Source organism: Ambystoma mexicanum, chromosome 11 (genome assembly GCF_040938575.1).
Source record: "Ambystoma mexicanum isolate Mex_15411 chromosome 11, UKY_AmexF1_1, whole genome shotgun sequence".
Lineage (NCBI taxonomy): Eukaryota > Metazoa > Chordata > Amphibia > Caudata > Ambystomatidae > Ambystoma > Ambystoma mexicanum.
Window position 1 is genome coordinate 1,296,754,047 of NC_090934.1, and position 22,652 is coordinate 1,296,776,698.

The following is a 22,652-nucleotide window of genomic DNA, read 5'->3' on the forward strand; positions in this document are numbered from 1 at the left end:
CTGTCTGTCTTGAGCCTGATCGACTTAAGTTCTGGAAACTCCTCAAGACCTTCCTCTTCTCTTCCACCTTCTCTCTTCTTCTCCCTTGTTAACCTACTCTCTATTATTGCCTACTGCCCTCCTCTCTCCCCAACTCCGTTCCATTTGCTGACTGATCGCCTGCTGCACCTCCAAAGCCACCCAGGTCTCGGGCTCCCCTGCCAGTCCTTGCACTTGCCCCCATGCCTCTGTACTCCACCCACCACTTCTGCACTTCTTTACACATTTCTTGAGAATAGTAACCTCTTGGCTCTTAACCCAGGGCCTTGGACTGGGCACACTTGTCTCCATCCCCCCCCCCCCCACCCCCTTACTTTCATTCCATGTCTGTTACTTGCGTTACCTAAAATGTACTGGGCCTGGTCCTCCAGGCTTAGGACTGTAGTTTTTTGGTTCTGTATGTCCTTCTATCCCCCAACCCCCTCCTTATCGCCTTACCATCTGTCACGCGCTTACACTATTTAAAACGTTGTATGGAGCTTAAGCACTGTATCTTCTCCCTCTCCTTCTCTCCTTCCTTTTTGTCTTACACCTGCACTTGTAGAAAGGCCATCATGCCAAGTGTGCTAGTCATTTTAAATTTCAAGGCCTAAGAATGACTCTTTATTCCCCTGTTACCATGCTGCTTTGAAGCACTTGACCTGTGTATAAGAGCTCTACAAATAAACAATTGCACATAAGATATCGGTGCTGCCATAGGAAGAACGTTGATTCCAAAGCAAAGGGAGAGTTCTTCCTGTAGTGGTAACCCAATAAGTTGAACCAGTAAGCCCAAAAACCTCAGTCAATTGAAAATCCAGCAATGTCCAGCAGTATTGCTGGTGCTCAAATTAAGTAGTCAGAATAGTCATTCATAGGTGTGCCTGGACCCTGAATAGATATACAAACATACTACAATGCAGCACTCTCCCTTGGGTCAGACTAACTGGACCTGTACTGGATACATTTAACATTTTTCCCATGAAATATGAACACAAATATGCACCTCAAGGTAATTATCCATAGCTGCAAAACGTTGTCTGTGACTTTTGGCTTACCCGCGAAGGTGTTTGGATGATGTGAAGACCCTGCATGGGCAGGACTTTGTTTGTGTCTCTTTCAAACTAATATGGAAACTGTTTTCGGAACTTAGTATGAACAGGATGGAGGTCTCCCCTTGTGTGATAATTGTGTTACGGTCTTTCAACCGTTAGACCGTTGGTTAATTCCTGGAGCTTGTTTTCAGATCTGAATGATTTATTTTTCTATTCAAATGTTTCCCTTTTTTGAGAAGCTTAAATGAGTAAGTCAGAGAGGGGGTCTTATAGGTAGAATTGTGCACAGTGAAAGTCTCCATTAGATCTGTTCTATCGGCTGTGCTGGTTTTTGAACGCGTCAAAGGGGAAAATGTGTTTTAGAATGCACCGGATTTTCTGGATCAATTTTGATGCCGTACATTGGTTAAATATGAACAAAGCTTCAACTTTTTTAAAAAAATGTTATTAAATGTTTTAAAGGAATGAATCGGAACACATGTGAGCAAGTCCGGTTGTAAATTCACAGTACTTTTTGACCACGTTATGTGTAGTCTGTTTTCTTGCAACATAAGTATTTGTAAGACATTTTATGCATGTTATTAATTTGTACTTGTCTTTAGAACCAAGAAGCACAAAAACGAACCTTGGTTCTCAATGTAATCGCTGTGAACGTTGTTTGGAAGAACTTGAAAAATCAAAGTCTGAATGTCGAGAACTGAAAAGCAAGCTTGAGAAAGCATGCCGCCATCTCCAACTCGCAGTGAAGGAGCAGAGGGCTAGAGGAGAACAGGCTAAAGGTGAGCATTTCCCAATTTATTGGTACAGAAAGCCTAACTAACATTCTGTAATGTTGTTGGTTTTGCAATTTTGAGATGGGTGCCTGTTATTTATGGACTACACATTGAGCTTCATTGAGAAAACTGCAAGTCCACTTTGATGCCTGACATAGACCAGTGATAAACAAAAGGCAGGTCATGGACCTTCAGACATGAGGGTTTATCACCCTTTGTTATGCAATTTGATATTAATTTAGCTCCTACTGCCATTTTCTTTATGGCTTCGAAATGGAATGGCCCTACGCATACTGTAGTCTGAACAGACATGAGAAAAATAACATCACATTGCATGTAAATAGTAAATACATTTCATGCAATTGTTCAATTATTAGCAGAGATGATTAGTGTAGCAACTTTGTAGAAGCCGTAGTGAAGATTGATGTAGAGTGGCGTGGATTGCTATGTCAGACTATCTGGCCGCATTTTTCGCAGACTGTCATTTTCTATAGGGCGAACCACTAAAGAAGATGAACAGAATGTATAAATCAACACATCAACCCCAAGGGCCACCATGTACGGTGGAGGGTTCTGCTATATGTACATGCATGATAGCAGCAACATGAATGAGATGCAATTACATGCACAATTTGTTCGATATGTCGGAGATTTGACAATGACTATGCAGCTGGACCACTTTTTTTGTGGGACTCCGCTGTCTTCTATGCAGTGTAGTGCTACAGGTGGAAAGGGAATATAAATGAGAATGCTGAACACGTGCAAAATGAATGAGATGCAATTACACGCACAATTGGTCAGTTAGGTCCGATACAGTCAACGCATGTTCATTTGTCGGGTCAGGGGAGTATGAGGTCACATGTAGATGTCTGGTTGTGGTGGGTGGAATTTGAGGTGGCTTTCATATGCTTAGCCATTTGGATGCAAATATCGGCTTCACGTTGGATGGGAAGAAAGGCTGACGCAAGGTATGTATTCAAGGACAGCTAGAGGGGGAGGCCACGAATGTGGGAGTATATATCCTATAGTGCACAGCTGCTACAGTATACCTGAAATGTCTAGAGAGCACCTCTGAAAACATATTGTAAAGGCTGTTTGTCCACTGGGGAAGTAGGTAATTCATTTCTGTGTCTATAGTTAGTTTCACACAACAAGAATGCTGTTGGTGTTGGCATGTACCAGCCGCACCACGCTACTCTGGTAGGTTTGCCTACAAATTGTGTAAAAGCTGTTCCTCCTCATGTGCAGGGGTGGTGGCGGATGCAGTCTGAATTTTTTCCCATATTGCAGGTTAGGCTTTGTGACTTGTAGTGTAAACTTTCTTTATGGCGTTCTTTGGCAAATGGGAGTGGAGCACATACACCTGCCTGGAGTTTGTTTCCTTCATTCTTGGTGGTCAACAAGAAGATTGACATAAGTGCTTATACTGCCTGCAGCCAGACCGCGATGAGGAGGGATGCGAGATATGCCATGGTTTCTGAAGGAAAACCAAGAAAGAGAGCTACAGCATGCTGGCAGCGTGGCTCAAATTGAGCAGTGCCCCTGACCCGGCCTCGGGGCGGGCTCATGCCTCAACCAGGGCCGGCCAGTCCGAGGAGTGAACTCCCTCAGGGAGGAGGTTGAGATCCTTTGAGGATGCCCTGCTCATGGGGTTCGAAGAGGAGGCCAAGCTCTGCGACGCTAGTTCCGCTGGATTCACTGCTGATGCGGGTCACAGGTCGGACAAAGCATGATCACCATCACCAATAGTCTCCACAGTGAGCCTGCCAACAAAAGGCGCCTCTTCTAAGAGAAAGTCCCTAACCCTGTCCAAACTCAGTTTATCAGCAGACAAACTGACGAGGGAAGAAGTCTGGGGAGGACGTGTCAAGTTAAGACCTCTCAGCCTTCCAAGTCAACCGATTTGACGGCCCCATCGACAAGGGTCTCGTCGAGCACATCGTCGACAAAGGCAACGATGTCTACCATATCGAAGGAGAGAGTGTCTGTGAAGATGGTGCCTACTACGGTCACCCCTCGTGTGTCCTTATCCCCGAGGTGTGATACAGCTGCGGAGGCAGCGATGAAGGTGGCAGGCACCCACGGGTTGGGGAAAAGACCCTGTGACCGCATCTGCCCAGTAGCTCCCAGAGAAAGAGAGGGAAAGACAAGGCTCCCCTGGTGGAATCTCCACGGGATATGGACCCACGTGCTGCCCCAGGCAAACATGAGCTATTAAAGTTCTGATTAGAGCTCTGACTACTTTACACGCTACAAAGGAGGGGATGCTAAGGACGGTGAGCCTACATTGCCTGCGTGCAAAAGGTGCATCAATCCAGACCCTACACCCCTGCGCGCGCTCTCGCACACACATGGGGACGCACGGGCACGCACACACGGACACACACACACACACGCACGGACACACGCACGGACACACGGACACACACACCCCTCCACTCCCTCCCTCCCCCCCCCACTCCTCCAACCCCATCCCCGGGACGAAGTTGGACCCTGTCATTCCATGATGTCCAGTGCCTCTGAACTGTTTCAGTAAGTACCTGAGGCAACTAAGGAAGAAGTTACCAGTGGCGTTTGTCCGGAAAGAAGACCATGTCCGTCTCTTTCCTGGATGAGAAGGAGGGCCTGGCACTAATGGAGAACCAGAGTACAGTCCCACCCAAGCAGGACAGACTGGAGAAAAAGAGTGCCGGATTGAGCTCCCAGATGCTTAAGATCTCAGCGTTTGCATCCTCAGTGGGCTCGGCTGCAGCCAGGAATCGGTCAGCAAAACCACTGGTGGCAGCCATAGTACCTCTGGACCAGGAGGGTAAGAAGCTGGATGCAATGGGCAAGAGGATAATCTACACTGTAGCCTCTACCATCAAGATGGTGAATGACCTAGCCATTTTGTCCCGATATGACCTGGAACTATGGTACAAACTGGGACCTATTCTGGATTTCCTGCCTGAGGACAAGAAGCTTGAGGCTCTAGACCTGTTGGAAGAGAAGTGGCCTCGTACCATGCCATCACAGTGGCAGTGGACATTACACACACAATTCTGCCAGATGGGTGTCCCTTCGTCGACAAGGGTGGTTGAAGGCAACCAACTTCCGCCAGGACTTTCAGGCTAAGTTGCTAGATATGCCGTTGGACGATGAAAACCTCTTAATGCCGTCAACAAGTGTTTATAAGCCATAAAGCCTGACACAGAGATGGCATGCTCCCTGGGACCTGCAACCACGTTGGTTGTCTTCCTTTCATTTGTGTAGAGGAAAACCCGGCAGATCTTCCAAGGGATATAATACCCCTTACCACAGCCTTCATGCTCCTCCACTCAAGAAGCATACAGGGGTCGCTCTCAAGGCAGCGGAGGACAGCGTTGGCACGGCCCACAGGTAGAGCCCTGACCCCAAGCAGGCCTGAACCGGCCGTGACCTCTGGCCCCCACTTATGCACCACAGTGGGGAGCCAGCTGGCGAAGTTCATCAGCATGTGGAAGAAGATCCCCACCAACAGATGGGTACTAGACGCTCTTGGAAAAGGGCACACCTTGGAGTTCAACGTAGGTGTCCTCATATTGCACGGGTGCCGCAGCAAGAACACAGACTACAGCCTCTGCGAGAGGTGTGGGCCATGTTACAGAAGGGGGGCGATAGTGCCCGTTCTCCAGCACCTCCGGGGCTTGAGAGTATATTCCAAATACTTTGTGGTTTGAAAGAAAACGGGGGGGGGTTGGAGGCCAATCCTGGATCTGTGTCCTCTCCGCAAGTACTTTGTCTCAAAAGTGCCAGATGATCATGTTACAAAGTGTGCTCGGCCAGCTGGAGATTTTCTGGCGACATTGAATCTGGAGGACACCTACTTCCTCATCCCCATCCACAAGAAACACTGTAAATTCCTACGATTCATGGTTCAGGGCCAGCACTACCAGTTCAAAGCGCTGCCCTTCGTCCTAAAATCGGCTCTGAGGGTCATTGCAAAGTGCTTGGCCTCTTTGGCAGCGCATCTTCGTCTACAGGGCATCCACGTATACCCTTATCTGAAGTGCAATCCCGCTCACATGCTCTGGCGAGCAAGCACACATTGAGGACCATACGTCTGCTGACGGATTTGGTGTTCTCCATAAACTATCCAAAGCCCTGCTTGACGCCATCTCAGAACGTGCTGTTTCTGGGTGCCGGGCTCAACACCGTAGCGTGTTTGGCATCCCCCCTCGGAGGAGAGGGTGGTGGCCATACATGCGAAAGTACACCGCTTGTCATGGGTGCAGACGGCAACAGTGCGGGACATGAAGTCGCTGCTGGGCATGATGTCCTCCTGCATCAGCTTCGTCTGCCTCTGCCCACTTCAGATGAGACCTCTCCAGGCGTTGCTTTTATGGCTGCTTCTTGTCCAGGGGATTGTGAGAAACCTGAAGGTGTCTCCCTAGCTAGTCCACGGGCATCTGTCATCCAAGTGTCGGGACACAGCCATCGCTATTGGATCCAGTTCCGGGGGGTTGGCCAGTGAGGGAGGATCAGCTGGATGTGAGGTCCTTGGGCACTGGGACACCGACTGGTGAGAGGCTGTATTCCCCCTTCTTTCAACACCTTTTCCTCCTACTACGTATGACATTCAAACTCCCCCAAACCCCCTTTTCTGACACAAACACTTTTGCACGACACACCAGAGAACAGACTAACACCAGAGCCGTTTACCTGACATGTCCCAATACAAGGGTCAGGCAATTGATCAGAATCACACACACCCACCCGATGGCCCTTTCCCACAGGGATGAAAGGTAACCCAAGAGAGCACAGTACGAGCAGGGCAGACCACACAACAAAAAAGCTACCCAGGCCTGGCAGTTCAAAAGGAGGAGAAAGGCAGTGAATATCGAGAGACTTACAAGGAGAGATATGACCTTGCCCTTTTCTACGCAGACCCGCAAAACCTCAGCAGAGGGAATCGTAAGACCGAGGACAATAGCCCAAGTGTGCTGCAACAGATGTAAATGGTACACAGTGTGTTTTGACGCTGATGAGCGGGAGCGATGGAAACTCCTGCTACTGTGGTACCGGCCTTGACTCCATTTACGAGGAAAGCCAAGCAGTTCATCACAGCCAGAGAGTATAGGGGAGAGCTGTTAAGAACCAGGCTCTGGTGAATTAAAGACAAAAGTGACAAGTTGAACTAAGTTCAAAGAGCTGTAAAAGTGTGAGGGGAGGCCAGCTGCAGAGGGAACCAGCACCATGTTGGTGCTAACTTGAGAGACTGGTTGATCCCCGTCTGAATGAAACTGCAGATACAAGGAGGCCGTAGGACAGCCTCCAAGATAGGTCAGTGGTCATACAGGAGGTCAAGCAAAATCCCTGTACATTTGAAAGCCTTTGACCTAGAGAACTGTGAGACAGGGAAGAGAATCCCGCAAACATTGAAAACGAAAGTGAAGTTGGCAGGAGTGAACCCAGAAGAGGGATGCCGACGAGAAGGGGGCCGGTATAAAGTCCCAAGAAACAGTGTGCTGACTAACGTGAACCTGGTTGAGAGCTGTCCACTGGAACTGTTTAAAAAGACTTTAAGAATTGTGAAGGAAGGAAAAGCCATAAGTGAACCCAGTGGAGAGAGGCTGCCGGTAAAGAGAGGGGTCAGCACCCAGAAGAGGGGGATTTGGGGTGGCAAATCTTCACCCTAAGTAAAACTAGGAAACTAACTTTCATTTGGTTGAAGAAAATTGTTTTATTATTTGAATACATCAGGCCCTAGAAGGCAAGAGACTTTGAAGTGAAACGAGACTTGGCCATCGACAGTCCTGAGAGCTGCAAGTGAAACTGTCATCTTGCGCTAGAGAAGCTCGAGCATGTGCTGTGCTCCAAGATCCCACTTTACCCTGTGCTTAAATCATGGTGAAGGGAGACCCAAGCTACTGCATCCCGACATTTTATTTGTGAACACTTCTTTCTTTTCTTGAAAACCATCCCACACCCTTTTTGTATTGGTTGTAAAGTTCGGCAATAGGTTTCTTAGTATAGGCCCTTTTTATTTGACACAAGGCCACTAGGACTGCCTTGTTTTCATTTGATGGTCGACACTTGCTCCCATCTTAGATTTAGGTTTAGATTAACTGTTTTTCCAACCTGCATCCAATTTAAATAAACACCCTTCAACTGTGATCACTTGTGTATGTCTTTACTGTTGCCACCATAAGTTAATTACAGGACTCTGTTTCAAGTTCCGCTTTCCCAGGACACCGTCATCATGGACGCCTTTCTAGAAGGCTGGGGAGCCCCACACTGTGCAGTTGCATACCAGATGCCTCTGGCAACTGGAAGAAAGGGCCTTCACATTAATGTCCTGGAACTTCGGGCCAATATCTGGACCCTCAACTCTTTTCTGTCTGTCGTTGAATGGCAAGGTGGTGAGGATCTTCAAAGACAGCACCACCACCATGTTCTACATCGGGAAGCAAAGGGGGACCCTCTCGCCAGCGCTCTCCAAGGAAGCTCAGGATCTGTGGTGTTGGGCCATTTGTCAGGATATGTTCCTCGTCCCTTTTCACCTGGTGGGCGTCAAGAAGACCATTGCAGACTCTCTCAGCGGGGAGCTGTGCCCTGCCAGGAGTGGGAACTTCGCCAGGACCAGGTGGACCTTCTGTTTGACAAATGTGGCCAACCCCTGATCAATCTTTTCACGACAGCAGCGAACTCCAAGTGCCAGACGTTTGTCAGCAGGTTCCCTCAGCCGAGAAGCATGGGTGACGGATTCATTCTCGTTCCTTTGGGAGGCACTGTTCCTGTATGATTTTCCTCTGTGTGACCGTAACAGATCTGGTACCTGGACCTGCTTAGTCCGTCAGTGGCCCCATCCATCAGGCTGCCACTGTTTCCGGACCTTCTCATCAGAGAGAGAGCGGGGCGATTCTGCACCACAACCTGGAGTCGCTGCACCTGGGGCATGTGGGCATGACTCCTGCAGCTCTAAAGTTTGGAGGTTATGCTTTGAACTGCAGAATGTAAGGACATCCTGGCCAAGGCCAGAGCCTTGTCAACGTTGAAGTGCTACAGCCATAAATGGAAGCACTTCTCTGTGTGGTGCCGGGCTCAGAAGATTACCCCTCTGCGTGTCACAGCCCCACAACCTCTACCAGTCTTGCTTTCCTTGGCCAAGTCGGTATTGTCTCACACCTCTATCAATGTGCATCTCTCCGCCATACCCCGGTGCACCAGGTCTCCGGGTATACCTTAACTGTGGTGGCACAGACTCGTCAAGGAGTTCCTCAAGGGGCTCTTCAGGACTTTTCCGCTGGTGCAGGCTCCTGCCCTGGCGTTGGAGCTTAATGTTGTACTGACTAAGCTCATGGGAGCTCCTTTTGAGCATTTGCATCAAGTCCCGCTCAGGTTTCTCTCGTGGAAGATGGCCTTTCTTGTGGCCAGTACCTCAGCCAGGCGAGTCTGGGTGATCCAGGCCCTGTCCTGCAAACAGCCTTACTTGTCTTTCCACTTTTCAAGGGTGGTACTACGTTCACACCCCACCTTAAGTCAAAGGTACTGTCAGAATTCCACTTCAAGAACCTTTGGCATTACCGGTCTTCTTCCCGAATCCGTCGTCGCCAGCGGAGAGGGCCTTGCATTCGCTTGACATTGCTCATGCCTTGAAGTTCTACGTAGCACATACGAAGAACCTTCAGATGACGTCTCAGTTGTTCATCAACTTTGGATCTGTAAATCGCAGAAAATACTTATCGAAGGCTTTTATTTCCAGGTGACTCACCGGCTGCGTCATGCACTGTCATTGTCTGGCTAGCAGGCCGCTGCCAGGCCGGCCGAGAGCCCACTCCACCAGAGCCATCACAGCAACAACAGTGTTTCTCTGGTGTGCCCCTGCTCGACATATGCAGGGTTGCTACGTGGAGGTCCATGCACACCTGCACGATTTTCTACTGCGTCGACCGGGATTCCAAGGAGGAGTCCTGACTCGGCCAAGCGGTGCTACGCAATCTGTTTGTTTGAGGTGAATCTGTTCCAGGGGTATTTATTGCTTCTGTTGAGGCTTGCCACCTCCCGTGGTTGTGTATATGTACCGCTGTGTAATCGTTATTCATGAGCTTGTGAATACATACCAGACCCCATGCTGGAAAAAGTTTAAGTTACTTACCTGTAACTATTGTTCTCCAGCATGGGTCTGGCATGGATTCCCATGCGGACCCTCCCTCCTTCCCCTCTGTGGCTCTTCTTGGTTCATACTGCCGCTTTACATGCTTACCAAATCTGGAAATGGCCACCAGGGGTGAGGCTTAGGGAGAGGACTCTCATTGGATGGGGCAGTATGACCTAGAAGTCAGCGATTGGTTTAGAGGAAAAATTGAGTTTTAAAGTGAAAGTGAAACTGTTTTTTTACCGAGGATTCCCAGTCTGACGACAGGGAATATTCATGAGCATGTGAATCCATGCCAGACTGATACTGGAGAACAATAGTTACACGTAAGTAACTTAAAACCTTCTGTAATAGAGGTGTGAGACAATACCGACTTGGCCAAGGAAAGCAAGACTGGTAGAGGTTGTGGGGTACTGATATTCTCCTACAGCTTCCTTCTGACCTTATAACACCTCACTCTGATATTGTTCTTGTAGTGCCTCATTTTGGTATTGTTTTTGTAACATCTGGTCTTGGTATTGTTCTTGAAGTGCCCCATCTTTGTATTGTTCGTCACGTGCTTCTTCTTTGCGTTGTTCAAGTGCCTTGCCTTGGTGCTGTTCTTGAAGCGCTTCATCTTGTCATTGTTCTTGTGGTGCATCATCCTTGTGTTTTTATAGCCCCTCGTCCTGGTGATGTTCTTGAAGAGCCTCGTCCTGGCTTTGTTCTTTTAGTGCCTTATCCTTACATCATTCTTGGATCGCCTCACCCTGGCATCATTCCATGACGCCTCGTCCTGGGGTCATTTTTTTAGCTCTGCCTTCTCCCCGACTTCGAGCACTTCTTCTATCCCTTCAGTGCCTTCTGATATTCATCATCATATTAATTTTATTCGAAAACAGATTATCCATAAACCATAAACAGAATAAAACTACATAGTAGTACAAAATCCAGTTCAACATTTTTTTTTTTAAATCCACAGTATAAACTTACAAACATTACATATAAAAGGATTAAAAATGTGCATGTGTGTAGATCAAGATAAAATCCACTGGGGGCGTCCAGACAGTTTGATCGGATTTCCGAGTTCAATCATATTTTGGGCAGTGGATTTAGTTCTGATACCAGGCCCTTCTCAAGTAATCCACCATGCCCCAGGCCACTGGCATCGTAGCACTGCTACAACATGAAAGCAGGCCTAGCCTGAGACATGCCAGCAGACCCAAGTAGTGGCAAAAGTGTTTCCGTCTTAGGTCTGTGCAGTGTGGGCAGAACAACACAAAATGTAGAAGGTCCTCCACTGGCCACTGACAGCAGGGACAGGCTGTAGGTTGCACATTATAGGTCCAACTTTTTGTTCATGCCCCTAGCCATAAGCAATCAAACCGGGCTCGAGTCAAGGCCCAGCGTTATCACTGTGGAGCAGGTACGGCTGAATAGCGTCTGCAGATGTTAACACAATATGTCTTTGTCTTCTATTTGCAAGAATGTCCAGGGCGGCGGACTCCCTATTTGCCACCAAAATGGATTTAAACATTTGCTTATATGCCCCGACTGCACACGGGGTCAAGAAAATTGAGGGACCAACAAGATTAGCACAGTTTAACTGTCTAATGCATTTCTGGATGTACATAAACCAAGGAATTTTCTTTACAGCTGAGCCACTCACCAGGGCTCTTATGATCTTATGTGAGAGAGTGGCTATCTGGTTATCCCACAGTGCAAGACTGGGGCCAATAACCTCTTGTCAGCAATATGGGACCATCCCAATTCCAATGTATCCCATAATTTGGAGTAGACTGTGGTAGCCCAAGCAGTTTTTTAAGAAAGGAATTCTCTACATTTTTGGTTTTTGGAATCCTTTCCATACCCCACAGTGCTGCCCCTTAATTGGTGGCAGTTTTTGTTTGAGCTCTGTATACTTCGAGAATTAATTTGATTGGGCACCCCACGCAGTTATGTTGAAATCGGGACAAACCCCCAAGCACCTGTCTCATCCTCGCAGATTGCTTATCAACATGGCCAAGCCCTCGCCAGTTTTCTGTAAAACAAATTCTGAAGGTAATCAAAACTAGTGACCCTAGGGATAGGTTTGCCTCACTCCATATTGTGCGCATCTTGAGATGTCTAACACCCAAGCTCTTACATGCCATGACTGCTGATTGTTTTGAGTTCACACTCAACTTATGGGAAGCCATAAATTGGATGTAAACATCCACCACTGTAAGGCTCTGGGGGTACGAGCAATTAAAACCATGTCATCGGCATAGCCTAAGACTGGGAGGGGAACGCCGCCCACCGTAATGAAGTCGGTGTGGGAGTTGATCAATGCCAGGTAAACACCATTAATGTAAAGGGCAAACCATACCGGGGCCACAACACAGCCCTGGCGGACGCCCAAAAAGGTCTCAAAAAAAGCTGTGCACTGTCCCTGTTCTCCAAATCAGACACAAGCTGATGTGTGTTCATGGATTATCTGGAGGACCTTGACCAAATCCTCGGGGAACCCATTGACCTGAGCACAGTCCAGAGCATTGCCCTGTCTACTTTGTCAAACGCGGTGCTCTAGTCCATGAATGCTAGGTACAAAGGCTCACCCCTCACATATATGGACGTAGCTCCTACCAAATACAGGTTCAAAGCCTGGTCCCTAGTTCCTAAGCCCAGGCGAAAACCATATTGGGTCTCTGTGAGAAACCTAGAGTCAGAGATCCATTGTTCCAGCCGTGCCAAAACCGCAAGGCCGAAGATTTTAAAGGAAGTGTCAAGCAGAGAGATAGTTATATAATAAAGGGGGCTCCTAAGGGTCATCCTTCTTAAAAACTGGAAAAAATATTTCCTGCCTCCATGTTACTGGGTAGGTGCCAAGCTCCAGAAATGCATTGAAACACTTGGTCAATATTGGGGCCGATAGGTCCACCTCATTACAGAAAATATCTGCAGGGATGGTGTCTGGTCCGGGGGCTCGGTTAGGGAGTTGCTTGTTAATAGCCATCTCTACCTCTTTTTTATGGTTAATCGGAGAGGGGGGAACCACTAGGCCCACTATAAACAGTTGAAGGATTTGCACTATAAAGGGTGCTAAAATGGTTAGACCAAGCCCATGCACTAACATTCTCTGTGTTTTTGCTCTTTTGTGCGGGTGAGGGGGGTTGATTAGCCACAAATTCCCAAAATGTCTTGGAGTCCCTTGACTGCACAGCCTGGATGAGATCTTCCCAGGCTTTCTCTTCCAACTGGGTCTTCCTTTTTGCCAGGGCGCGTTTATAATGCGCCCGGGCAGTAATTATCTCACGTCGGGTGCTGTCTTTTTCCTCCAGAATGCCTTTAAGGTCTTTCTGTGCTATCCGGCAAGGTTCGTCGAACCATGTTTCCAGGTTCTTTTTTCCTTTTTTAAATTCCCTTTGAAAAATGGCAGACCTAGAATTCCAAATTTTTTGGGATGCCAAAATTATGGAGCCTGGGAGAGATCCATTTGACAAAATAGAGTTCCTCCATATTAAGTTTACAGGCGGACGATTGAGTGTCCACAGGGTCCAGTCTGGCCCATTTGATTCTCTGCTTGCACAGAGGATTGATGCCACACTGGTCCAATTGAGGAAAATTAACAGATCGGACCACTGGCGGGTCTATTCCTAAGACCAGCCGGAGTGCATGATGGTCACTCCAAAGGTTCTTAAGTACCTCAAACTCCTTAATTAGGTGCCAATCCCTCACGTGGGCACAGAAGTAATCAATCGTACACAATCCCGGAGTGCCCACAAATGTTGGCCTCCCAGGCCGATCAGCTCCCACATGACCATTCAATGAATGAATGCCCCACTCCCGAAACCACTCACAGAACTGCAGGCCCCTTGCGCACATTCTTTCATCCACCAGTTGTGCGGGAGCAACCCCATGCAAAAGGTCTTTACCCGGATCTCTATTCACTATTGGGATGCCCACCCCCAGTTTCACATTAAAATCACCTCCCATAATCCATAGTGAGGCCTGGCTCCCATTAGCAATGGCATATTCTTCAATCAGGTCTCTCTAAGCCCCTAGCCACCCCTGGTTAGCGATGTGTGGGCTGTTGTAGACATTAACCAGAAATAGGGGGCGACCCCTAGCATGGCGTGCAATTACACATTGTATATTCTGTTTTTTAGTTTTTTTTCCCTTTAAGGTTAATACCTTCACCAAGATTGCCAGGCCACCAAAACATCTTCCTCCTTTTCCCTTTTCCGCAGGGACACACTCTGCAACATATCCATCAAAGCAGATTGGGGTGAGTGCCCAAGTTTCCTGCAGGAATATAATATCATATTCCCTCAGGGTGGCGGATAACTCCCCCCTGAGAAAGCTTAGACTCAGCACCAGCTATGTTTAAGCACAGACAAGGACAAAGAAGAGGACACCTGTTCATTTAAAGGGAAATATTGACCTGAATCCCCTCCCCTTACACATCTGTTCTGGATTTGAGACACCTCCCCCACAGCGACTGGTCAATCCAGTTCTTCTATTTCCCCCAAGGCCAGGAAATGGTTTGTCAGGTCCACTGTAGCTACTGGTAACGTTGGAACCAGTAGGCTCCCTCCCCCAGTGCCCTCCAGTGCCGTACATAAGTTTGAAGGTTTGATGCTAGTCCGATGTTCAGACAAAGGGGGGCTTGCAGGTTAAAACGCTCTTAAGAGGGGAAAAAGGCGCTGTTAGCTGAGGGAGAGGGGCGGGAGCCCCACTCAGGATTAATAGAGGAAACTACGTAGTTGGGCATAGCTGGAGCAGTCATGGACACCACCACACAGTCCCCCTTTGCCCATTTGGGTTGCTTCCCCACCTATGAAACGCTTCTGGCCATAAGAATATCTGTAGGGTTCACCTTCATCCCTGGCAGACGAGTATTGATCCATTGTGCTGTTTTGTTTATAACGGAGGAGGTGGTTACCACCTGACCTAGATCAAGTTGGGGGAGCCCTGTGATTACTCCAACCAATGGGGCAGCCTCTGGAGGGAGGTTGAGGACTTCTTGCACACCAGTGGGACATTTGTCCTTTAATATCTTATGTGAGCCCACGGCTGAACCCCAAACCACTCTTGATCCCCGTCCACAAATTACCCTCCGAGAGGGACACATATTCACCTCTTTCCGCCTCCTGATAGTCCTTCACTTCCTCTAGTCTCCAATCTCTTCCGAAAATTCACTGCCATCTTATCCAAACTTCTTGATTTCTCTCCAATCGCCTCCAAGCTGTGACTGCCAGCTCTTACTCTAATCACACAACAAGCTCGAATGAGTACTGGGTTTATATAGGACTGAAGACTTTGGCTATGCTTCTAGTGTGGGTCTATACCTTTGAGAGTAAATAAGCGATGACCAGGGATTGGCTTTTTGAATTGTTTCTTCTGTGTGTGATTTGGGCTTTGGATAGACGAAGCCTTCATAAGCTTGAGCTGCCATTTTGCATTTTAATATCACCCTATGTTACATACCATGACTCTCTGAAACCTTTCTTTGGCATGTATGTGTGATGGAGATTGAGCTCATGCCCTATGGGAGTTTGTTCTAAAGGTGACTATAGAAAAAGCACCTTTGGCTGTTGTGCCGCTTCCCGCAAGTGATCTGTGTCCACACTGCAGGAAAACGAGCATGGGGTCTTTTGATCAAGGGGGCTTGCGATCCGAGTGATTTTGTTGCTGTTGGTTTGCAGCGCGAGCAGCATAGAAAGATGCAATATGCTCATTCTTTCTATGCAGGCTCACTGAGCCACTAGTGTTGGAATATTGCCTCTGCTTCTGAAATCTACCAGCACTTGCGTGTAGATCTCGTATAAATGTTCAAAAAGTGTGATGCCGGAGCGGTGCTCCACTGTTACCATTGGAGATAAAGGGTTGGTACACCATATGATTGTCTTGAGTCTGAGGAATTGGTTCCCTTAAAAGGACCATGTCAATAACTGTATCAGCTCCCTGAATACATTAATGGTTTTTGTTTGACGACGGGGGAAATATTGTATTGCAGCGTCCATACAGTTTTGTAATCCCCAATGCAAAAGCAGAGTCTGTTAAAAAGACGGTGGCTTTATTCCATATGTGATCATCTTCTGCCATAATATGGAGATTAAATGGGGGTGACTGGGGGATCCTCCCCACATTACTCCGATGCCCATCATCCCCTAGCTTCAGAATGCACATTAATTCCTTTGCTCCCTCTGCTGGATGTTCCCAGAGCCAGCCAGGGTGCCTCATCTTAGCCCTCAAAAGAAAATGCGTCGCACAACATGCAGAGCAACCAAGGATGTGTCGGAATGCACATACTGCAGACTAGGGGTGGGTAAAATGGGTGAATTTCGATCGAACCACAGAAGGAGTAGCAAAAAGAGAAAAAAATTGGACCCCCCCTCCACCAAACAACAGAAAGTGTGGAAATAGTCATTGGGTATGCAGTTTTGGCAATTGGGAGGCTTGAAGTTATTTTTATGTCTTCTGATTGGCTGACATTTTGCTATTCCCTGGACTGAAATCTAGGTGCAAACTGCCAAGTCTAATCCGCCAGCAGAATGGTCACTTTCCCATTCCACACACTTTAACTCACACAGGTGTGCGTTGCCTGAAGCCCAATCTCGGGGCATGCACAAGTGAGGATGCAAGTGAGGCGAGTAATACATTGATGGCTGATTAAAACACCACCGCACTAAACCAGCGATAAATGCCCAACGGTATTAAGATGGTATCTAAGTGGAAACCCTGCACCAAGGTAGACCACATCTATGCCTCGCCTTCATTTTCTAGGTTCATTGCTGTTATACTCTTGCCCTGCCCATTAAAAATAGAGGAAAGGCGGCAGGATACGGAAGTAGAGATTTTGATGTGAACATTTGGCAGAAGTAAAAAAATGGAAATGAAGTAACTTCATTTAGAAAATATAGTAGATCTTAAGGATGCACGTTTAACTGTAATCTGGTTCTCATCAGGCCTCTATGGACTCCAGTTGTAGAAGTATTGAAACTGCAAGAGAAAAGTGGGGGTAGGTGGGTGGGAGGGTTGTGACGTTTTAGCTATATTATAGTAGTCAAAGGGAATATACCACTTGTGCTGCACTGCTGTTGTGCTTAGTGAAAGGGAGGCCAGTGGCACTTTGGTTCAACACTAAATTCCTTTGCACTGTTGGAACCGATGAAGTTGTTTTCGGGTGGCTTTGTGCTGATTTATTAGCCACTACAACTTTCTGTACCGTTTTGTAAATTGTCCATTATTGTGTTGAACCTTTCATAAATTAAATGACCAATCTTATTTGTTCTTTTAGAAAATGAGTCTGTTATAGAGATTTTGAAAAAGGAAAATGGTGAGGTGCAAAGAAAACTTCAAGAAATGAATTCATGCATCAAAACAACATGCTGGTATGCATTAGGCTTCTTTCATCTCTTCAGTGCTTTGTATATTATTGCTAGTTTGTCATTTGTTTGTGTTTTTAGTTTGCAGTTGGAAGAGACGGACAGAAACTCTTGCCCATCCTGCTGTGGAAAGGGTTTGGAAGAAATGCGATCTCAGTATATTATTGCAGTTGACAAAATCAGGGGTGAGTACATGTTCAACTAGTATGCTTCTTATCTGTTACCCATGCAGTGCTTAGTTTTAAAGCTTTCCAGCTACAGTTTGAACTATCAACTTAAATAAGATAGAGAGAAGCTGACAACACTAACATGTATGTGAATGTCCCCAAAGCACTTGGGACATTTTATGAGTATATGAATGTGCCATATTCTAATGGATTCCTTCCTCCTTTTTGGTTGTAAGGAAAGTCTTCTGCTTTACTTACCTTGCTTTGTGAATATGTACTGCTGTGTAATCGTTATCAAACTGGTCAGTCTTTAAGATTGTCTGTACTGGGAGACTATTTCTAATGGATTTCCTTACTCCCACAGATTCTTCATCTTTGATATCTATCTCCTAGAGCAGCTGCTATTTGTAAGCTTTTCCTCCCACTAGAGGGGCAGCACGACTCCACGTCTCTTCTGCCTGAAGCCTCTATGTATTCGGGCCGGACATGTATGTAGAGGCGCCACGCCCGTGACCCTCAGTTAATTTTTTCTGCAATCTGCTCGCTTTAGGAGCACCACTTTGTTATTGAAGCTTTCTCGCTTTTTTCAACATAATGCTTTTTTTGACATAATGCCAAATCCATCGAAGTCTGCTTGGTTTAGACCCTTTTTCGACTGCGGACTTCATATATCCATCTGGACTCCCCACAGGATCAGTCTATTATGTTGCCTCAATACGTGACACGATTCGTAGGATTGCGCATGATCAGTCGATGCACCCCAAGGGTGTTTATGAAGGAGACAAAGCTGTAGACTTTCCTCCACAAGGAGAGGGGTGACAAGCGGGCACTTTTGAGGTCACCCAGCTGAACGTCACACCTGAGAAGGTCTCCAGTCCTAAAGTAAAAGAAGCTCTGCAAGAGGTCTCGTTCCCATGGCTAATCTTCTAAACGCCATGGAGCCACCGTTCCCAGGACTCTGAAGATCAGGCACCTCAAATACCTTTGCCCACCTAATTCTCTACTCCAGAGGAATGGGAAGCCTTCGGCCTTAAGATGCTTGATGTCTTTGCCAAGTCCACTGTGTTGGCGGCTTCGGTTCTGGTGCCGACTATTTGTGCATCAGCCCCAATTCTGTTGTTGGAGTCCACTGTGCTTGTACGAGCCGGTAGAAATACCATTAAATCACGCTACCCTTGAGCTCAGTCATGCTGGAGACTGTTAAGAACCCGCCTCGAGGTCGAACAGCTCCATCTTCTGACATTGGTCCTCCGACCTCAACACTTCCCTCCATGGCACCACCAGTGACGACTGACGCCTGTGACGCCAACATTTCTAGGGAGTCTGCTCCGTTCCCTATGGCTGCATTCATGTATCAGATGGGAACCATTTTTGATGGAGATCTGTTAGGCAAAGTTTGTATGCAGTACCCTTTGGGACCACTACACACAACTATGACTACAGGTGTAAGCAAAACCAACCTTTGGTAAAAGTCTGTTCTACATAGTTTTTGGTAGCAGAGCTGAGCAGCCAGGCTTATCTCAAAAGGGAATGTAAGCTGTAATGATGGTACACAGAGGTCTACAATCACAGGTGTTCAAATAAACTCTTACACTCAAGGTTTCTTTGTTAAATACTTATTAATGTTTTTAACTGTCAGTTATAAAACGTTCATAAGAAGGAGGCAATATAATCACACACCTACTTCAGTACTGTACACTCTAAGTTTCTGAGGCATTCAGAATACTTTGAAAGAGGAGCAAAAAGGCATAGGTTATCAGAACATAGAAAGAATACAATATTTCTTAGACAGTGCAGATATTTTGAGTTCACCAGAAGAGTCAATGCATTTCAATAGGCTTGGCCAAAGTCAATGGTTTAAAGTCTTGGATAGGATAAAGCAGTTCTGGTAGATAAACGGAAAAGTCTCTGCCAAAGTTCTCAGGAATAGTTTGTAAAAAGAAGAATCCTATATTGGGTCACAAGCTGATTAGGCGTGCAAGTTGGGAATGTTTCAAGCACTTTCACCGCGAGAGGTGAGTACTCTTGTCTTATTTCACAGTACCTTACAAATGAAGAAAAAGTTGCAGCTCAAGACTTCTGTTTCTGGCAGTTCCTGCAGATCTCGCTGTTCTTGGGCCTCAATCGTGGGGACAAGAGGGAGGACGTCGGGGGACTCCTGCACAGGGACTGGTCAAAAAGCTGGCAACTGTCAAATCTCCAATTCCAGTAGCTATAGTCAAGCACACAAGCTGGTGTCCCTCTCCCTGGTTATTCGGTTTCCTGCAGCACTCGGTGGAAAATACAACCAGCTCAGAGAACGGTATCCAGGTGGTTTAGTGTCAAGTTGATTGGTCCCACTAACTGAAAGGGAGAAGTTATCCTTGCAGGGCTTCTCTGTCAAGATGAACTTAGGGATTCGACCTGCAGCAGGGCTTCACCGGGCAAACCAACGGTCCAGGAGTTGCAGCAGCTGTCCACTTCAAGCTGGTCTTCGGTTCTTTCGTTCCAGTGGTCAACTCCTCTGCCTTCCAAGCCAAGAGACTCGTCTTTTATTCAGTTCTCTCCCGTTCTTTCCAGCCTAGCTGTCACTCACCCAGCAGGGTGGCTGTCCTTGCCAGTCAGCCAATCACGCCAGAGTGCATTTGGCCCTCCTAGGAGACTAAGCCCAAGGAGTTTCGGGCACCTCCCTCACTTCCTGCCCACCCCAGACACTCGGGCATCAGAGGCGGTCTTCAGTCCTGAAGCCTGCCAAAAGCGAATGAACAAAGGAACCAAACTTGGTTTGGCGCGCAGAGCAAAACTCTAGAAGGATTTTTCCACAAAGAAATGGCAAAAGAAAAAAGACTGGGACCTGTTTTTACAGAGGGGGCTCAGACGCCATCTTGAAAACATGGCTCCCGCGATTTAACGCTACTGGTGTTTGCGGTCAGGAAATATTATGGTAATTTGTTGTAAAACCTCTGCCACCAGCCATTCTGAGAGGAAAGGGTAGCATTTGACTGCTACAGGAGTTATTAAGTAACCCCTCTAGCACTCTATTGTAAGATAGGGTGTGCTGGCTCCAGGAATTTAAAAAGACTAGTAAAGTCAATTTAACTTTACTTACTCTGGGAAACAGTAGTTTGTTCCAGAGAAGGTATTTAGACCTTGGGGAAACCTAAAAAGGTTTCTCTGTGCCACTGCACTGAGGGTGCTGTGTGACGCACATGAAAAGATGATGCCTATGGAGTTGTTTAAAACTCCATAATCAAAGAAAACACAAGCGTAAAACACATGAGAGAGTGGGAAAAAGGGTCACACTCTCTCCAGGCAAAGAAAATAAAGTCCTCAAAATCCAGCAAAGTTGCTGGGGGTCTCTAAGGTGAAGGGAATTGGCACATTTTTGAGTATTCTCCCCAACAAGATCCAATTCCTGTTGGACTGCAACCCCTACACCTCAGGGAAGTTTGGGACTTCCCTGACGAATTCTATGGTATTGAAGCTAACTTCATGGATATTGCTACTCATTAACATGATGCAAGTGGTCTGGACACGTCACCAGATCTCGACATTCTCCCTGCTCCTACTCTGATAGCTAAGAGGGTTAATACCACTGGGTTATCGGCACCCCCCTCTTGACCAAAGGTGCAGTTTGAGCTGATGGATAATGTGGAGGTGTGCTGTGGCAAACCATAAGGAAGACTCTTACCAGAGGACATGGTTAAAAAATAAACATATTTAAATAAAACAACTTCTGTCTAGCCCTATTGCTAAAAGGGAGTTGCCTTCCTACCAACATAAACTGAGGTGCTCGCCAGGATGGCAAGTAACTAAAAATCAGTTATCTGTCCTACTAACTGGCCATACCCTTAGATTAAAAGAAAACAAAAATTAGAGCAAGTGTTTTTCACACTGGAGGTGCTCAATGCCCCCTGGGTCAGAAGAAATCAAAGTTCACAATTCAAGTCGGTCTCAGTTCTTGTATGTCAGGGAAAATGGAAAGGCTTGGGGTAATGTGTAGACCAGGTACTGGGATACTTGGTCGTGGGAGAGTACAGGCAGTGGTTGAAGGGGGGCGGGGGGAGTAAAATGCTTTCTATTTTTTTTTATTGGTCTCCTTTAGAGATCTGCAGATTTCTGTGCTCAAAATAGAGGATTGGGCTCTAAGCCAGGCCAAGATGGTGGGTTTACTCAGTGATCCAATTTGGAAAGTTGAGGGCAGATTGGAAGTTCTGACTGTTTTCCAACTGCCTATCATCAAAGTACTTTGAAACGTCAGTATGTGTATTTATGGATCCCTTCACTGAGGCCTAACTTCTTGAAGTAATAAAAACTGTGAAGCAGAAAAAACGTGTGGACGAAGAGTAGCAGCTGAACTTTACTGGTGGGAGCACTGCGTTTTGGAGAGGATAGCTTAATTTTATTTGAAATATTGTTTTCCGTTCTATTCATCCTACTTGCAGGTGTTCTGCTATTTATTTATGACAAGTGTCGGTCATAGTAAAACTGTTTATTTTGTAATTTAACTTGCTGGCATAGTGCTCAGCAATCTACCTTCCTGCAAGTAAGGCAGCGCGTCTCACTAGATCAGTGTAAGAGCCTTGGAGAGCACTGAATAGGGCTTCGCTAACATAAAAACCATAAATTAAGCTTGTGAATTTGAAGATTTGGAGTTTACATTGGACCCGCTCTGCAATCGCAGCTCCGGATGAGACACGTGATGAACTCTAGCTTGACTGCCCGCGCCTCTTTGAGCTGCGCAGGAGGACAAAACTAAATTAGAGACGAGCGGTTCTCAGCACAGCGTTGGGATTTACAGATTTAACTCAGGAAGAGGGACAGGAGGATTGGAGTAAGAATTTGGAGTTTAGGAGCAGGGAGTGTTACTTACCGATTTCCTTGGCAGTTCCGGAACGGTTTGGAGGGGATTCAAGGACATTTTCAAATTTTGTTATTCAGTGGGAGTTGAGAGTTTTTATGTAGACCTGAAGTGTTTCCAGTGGGAGCTTTCAAGGTTGCTTTCGTTCTTCTATTTATCAGGGGATACTGCCGCTTGGGTGGTTCTACTGGTTAGTCAAAAGAGCTCTCTTTTAGACAATTTAAAGGAATTTTTTAGGGAGTTTGGCAGTATGTTTGACAGGCGGCAGAAGCAGATAGCGAACTGTTGGAGTTGAAACAATGGGGGAAGAATTAATTGGCTATATTACACAATT

At 46.8% G+C, this 22,652-nt stretch overlaps 1 protein-coding gene across 3 annotated transcripts in view; it reads left to right on the forward strand.

The window, feature by feature from the left end:
- Positions 1 to 22,652, forward strand: part of CEP152 (centrosomal protein 152) — a 475,089-nt gene that overhangs the window by 370,654 nt on the left and 81,783 nt on the right. For all 3 annotated transcript variants that reach the window (XM_069624789.1, XM_069624790.1, XM_069624791.1), the window contains 3 exons: positions 1,676 to 1,852; positions 17,224 to 17,317; positions 17,393 to 17,496. In XM_069624789.1, the coding sequence (XP_069480890.1) occupies positions 1,676 to 1,852; positions 17,224 to 17,317; positions 17,393 to 17,496 (375 nt within the window). The remainder of the gene's footprint in view (positions 1 to 1,675; positions 1,853 to 17,223; positions 17,318 to 17,392; positions 17,497 to 22,652) is intronic.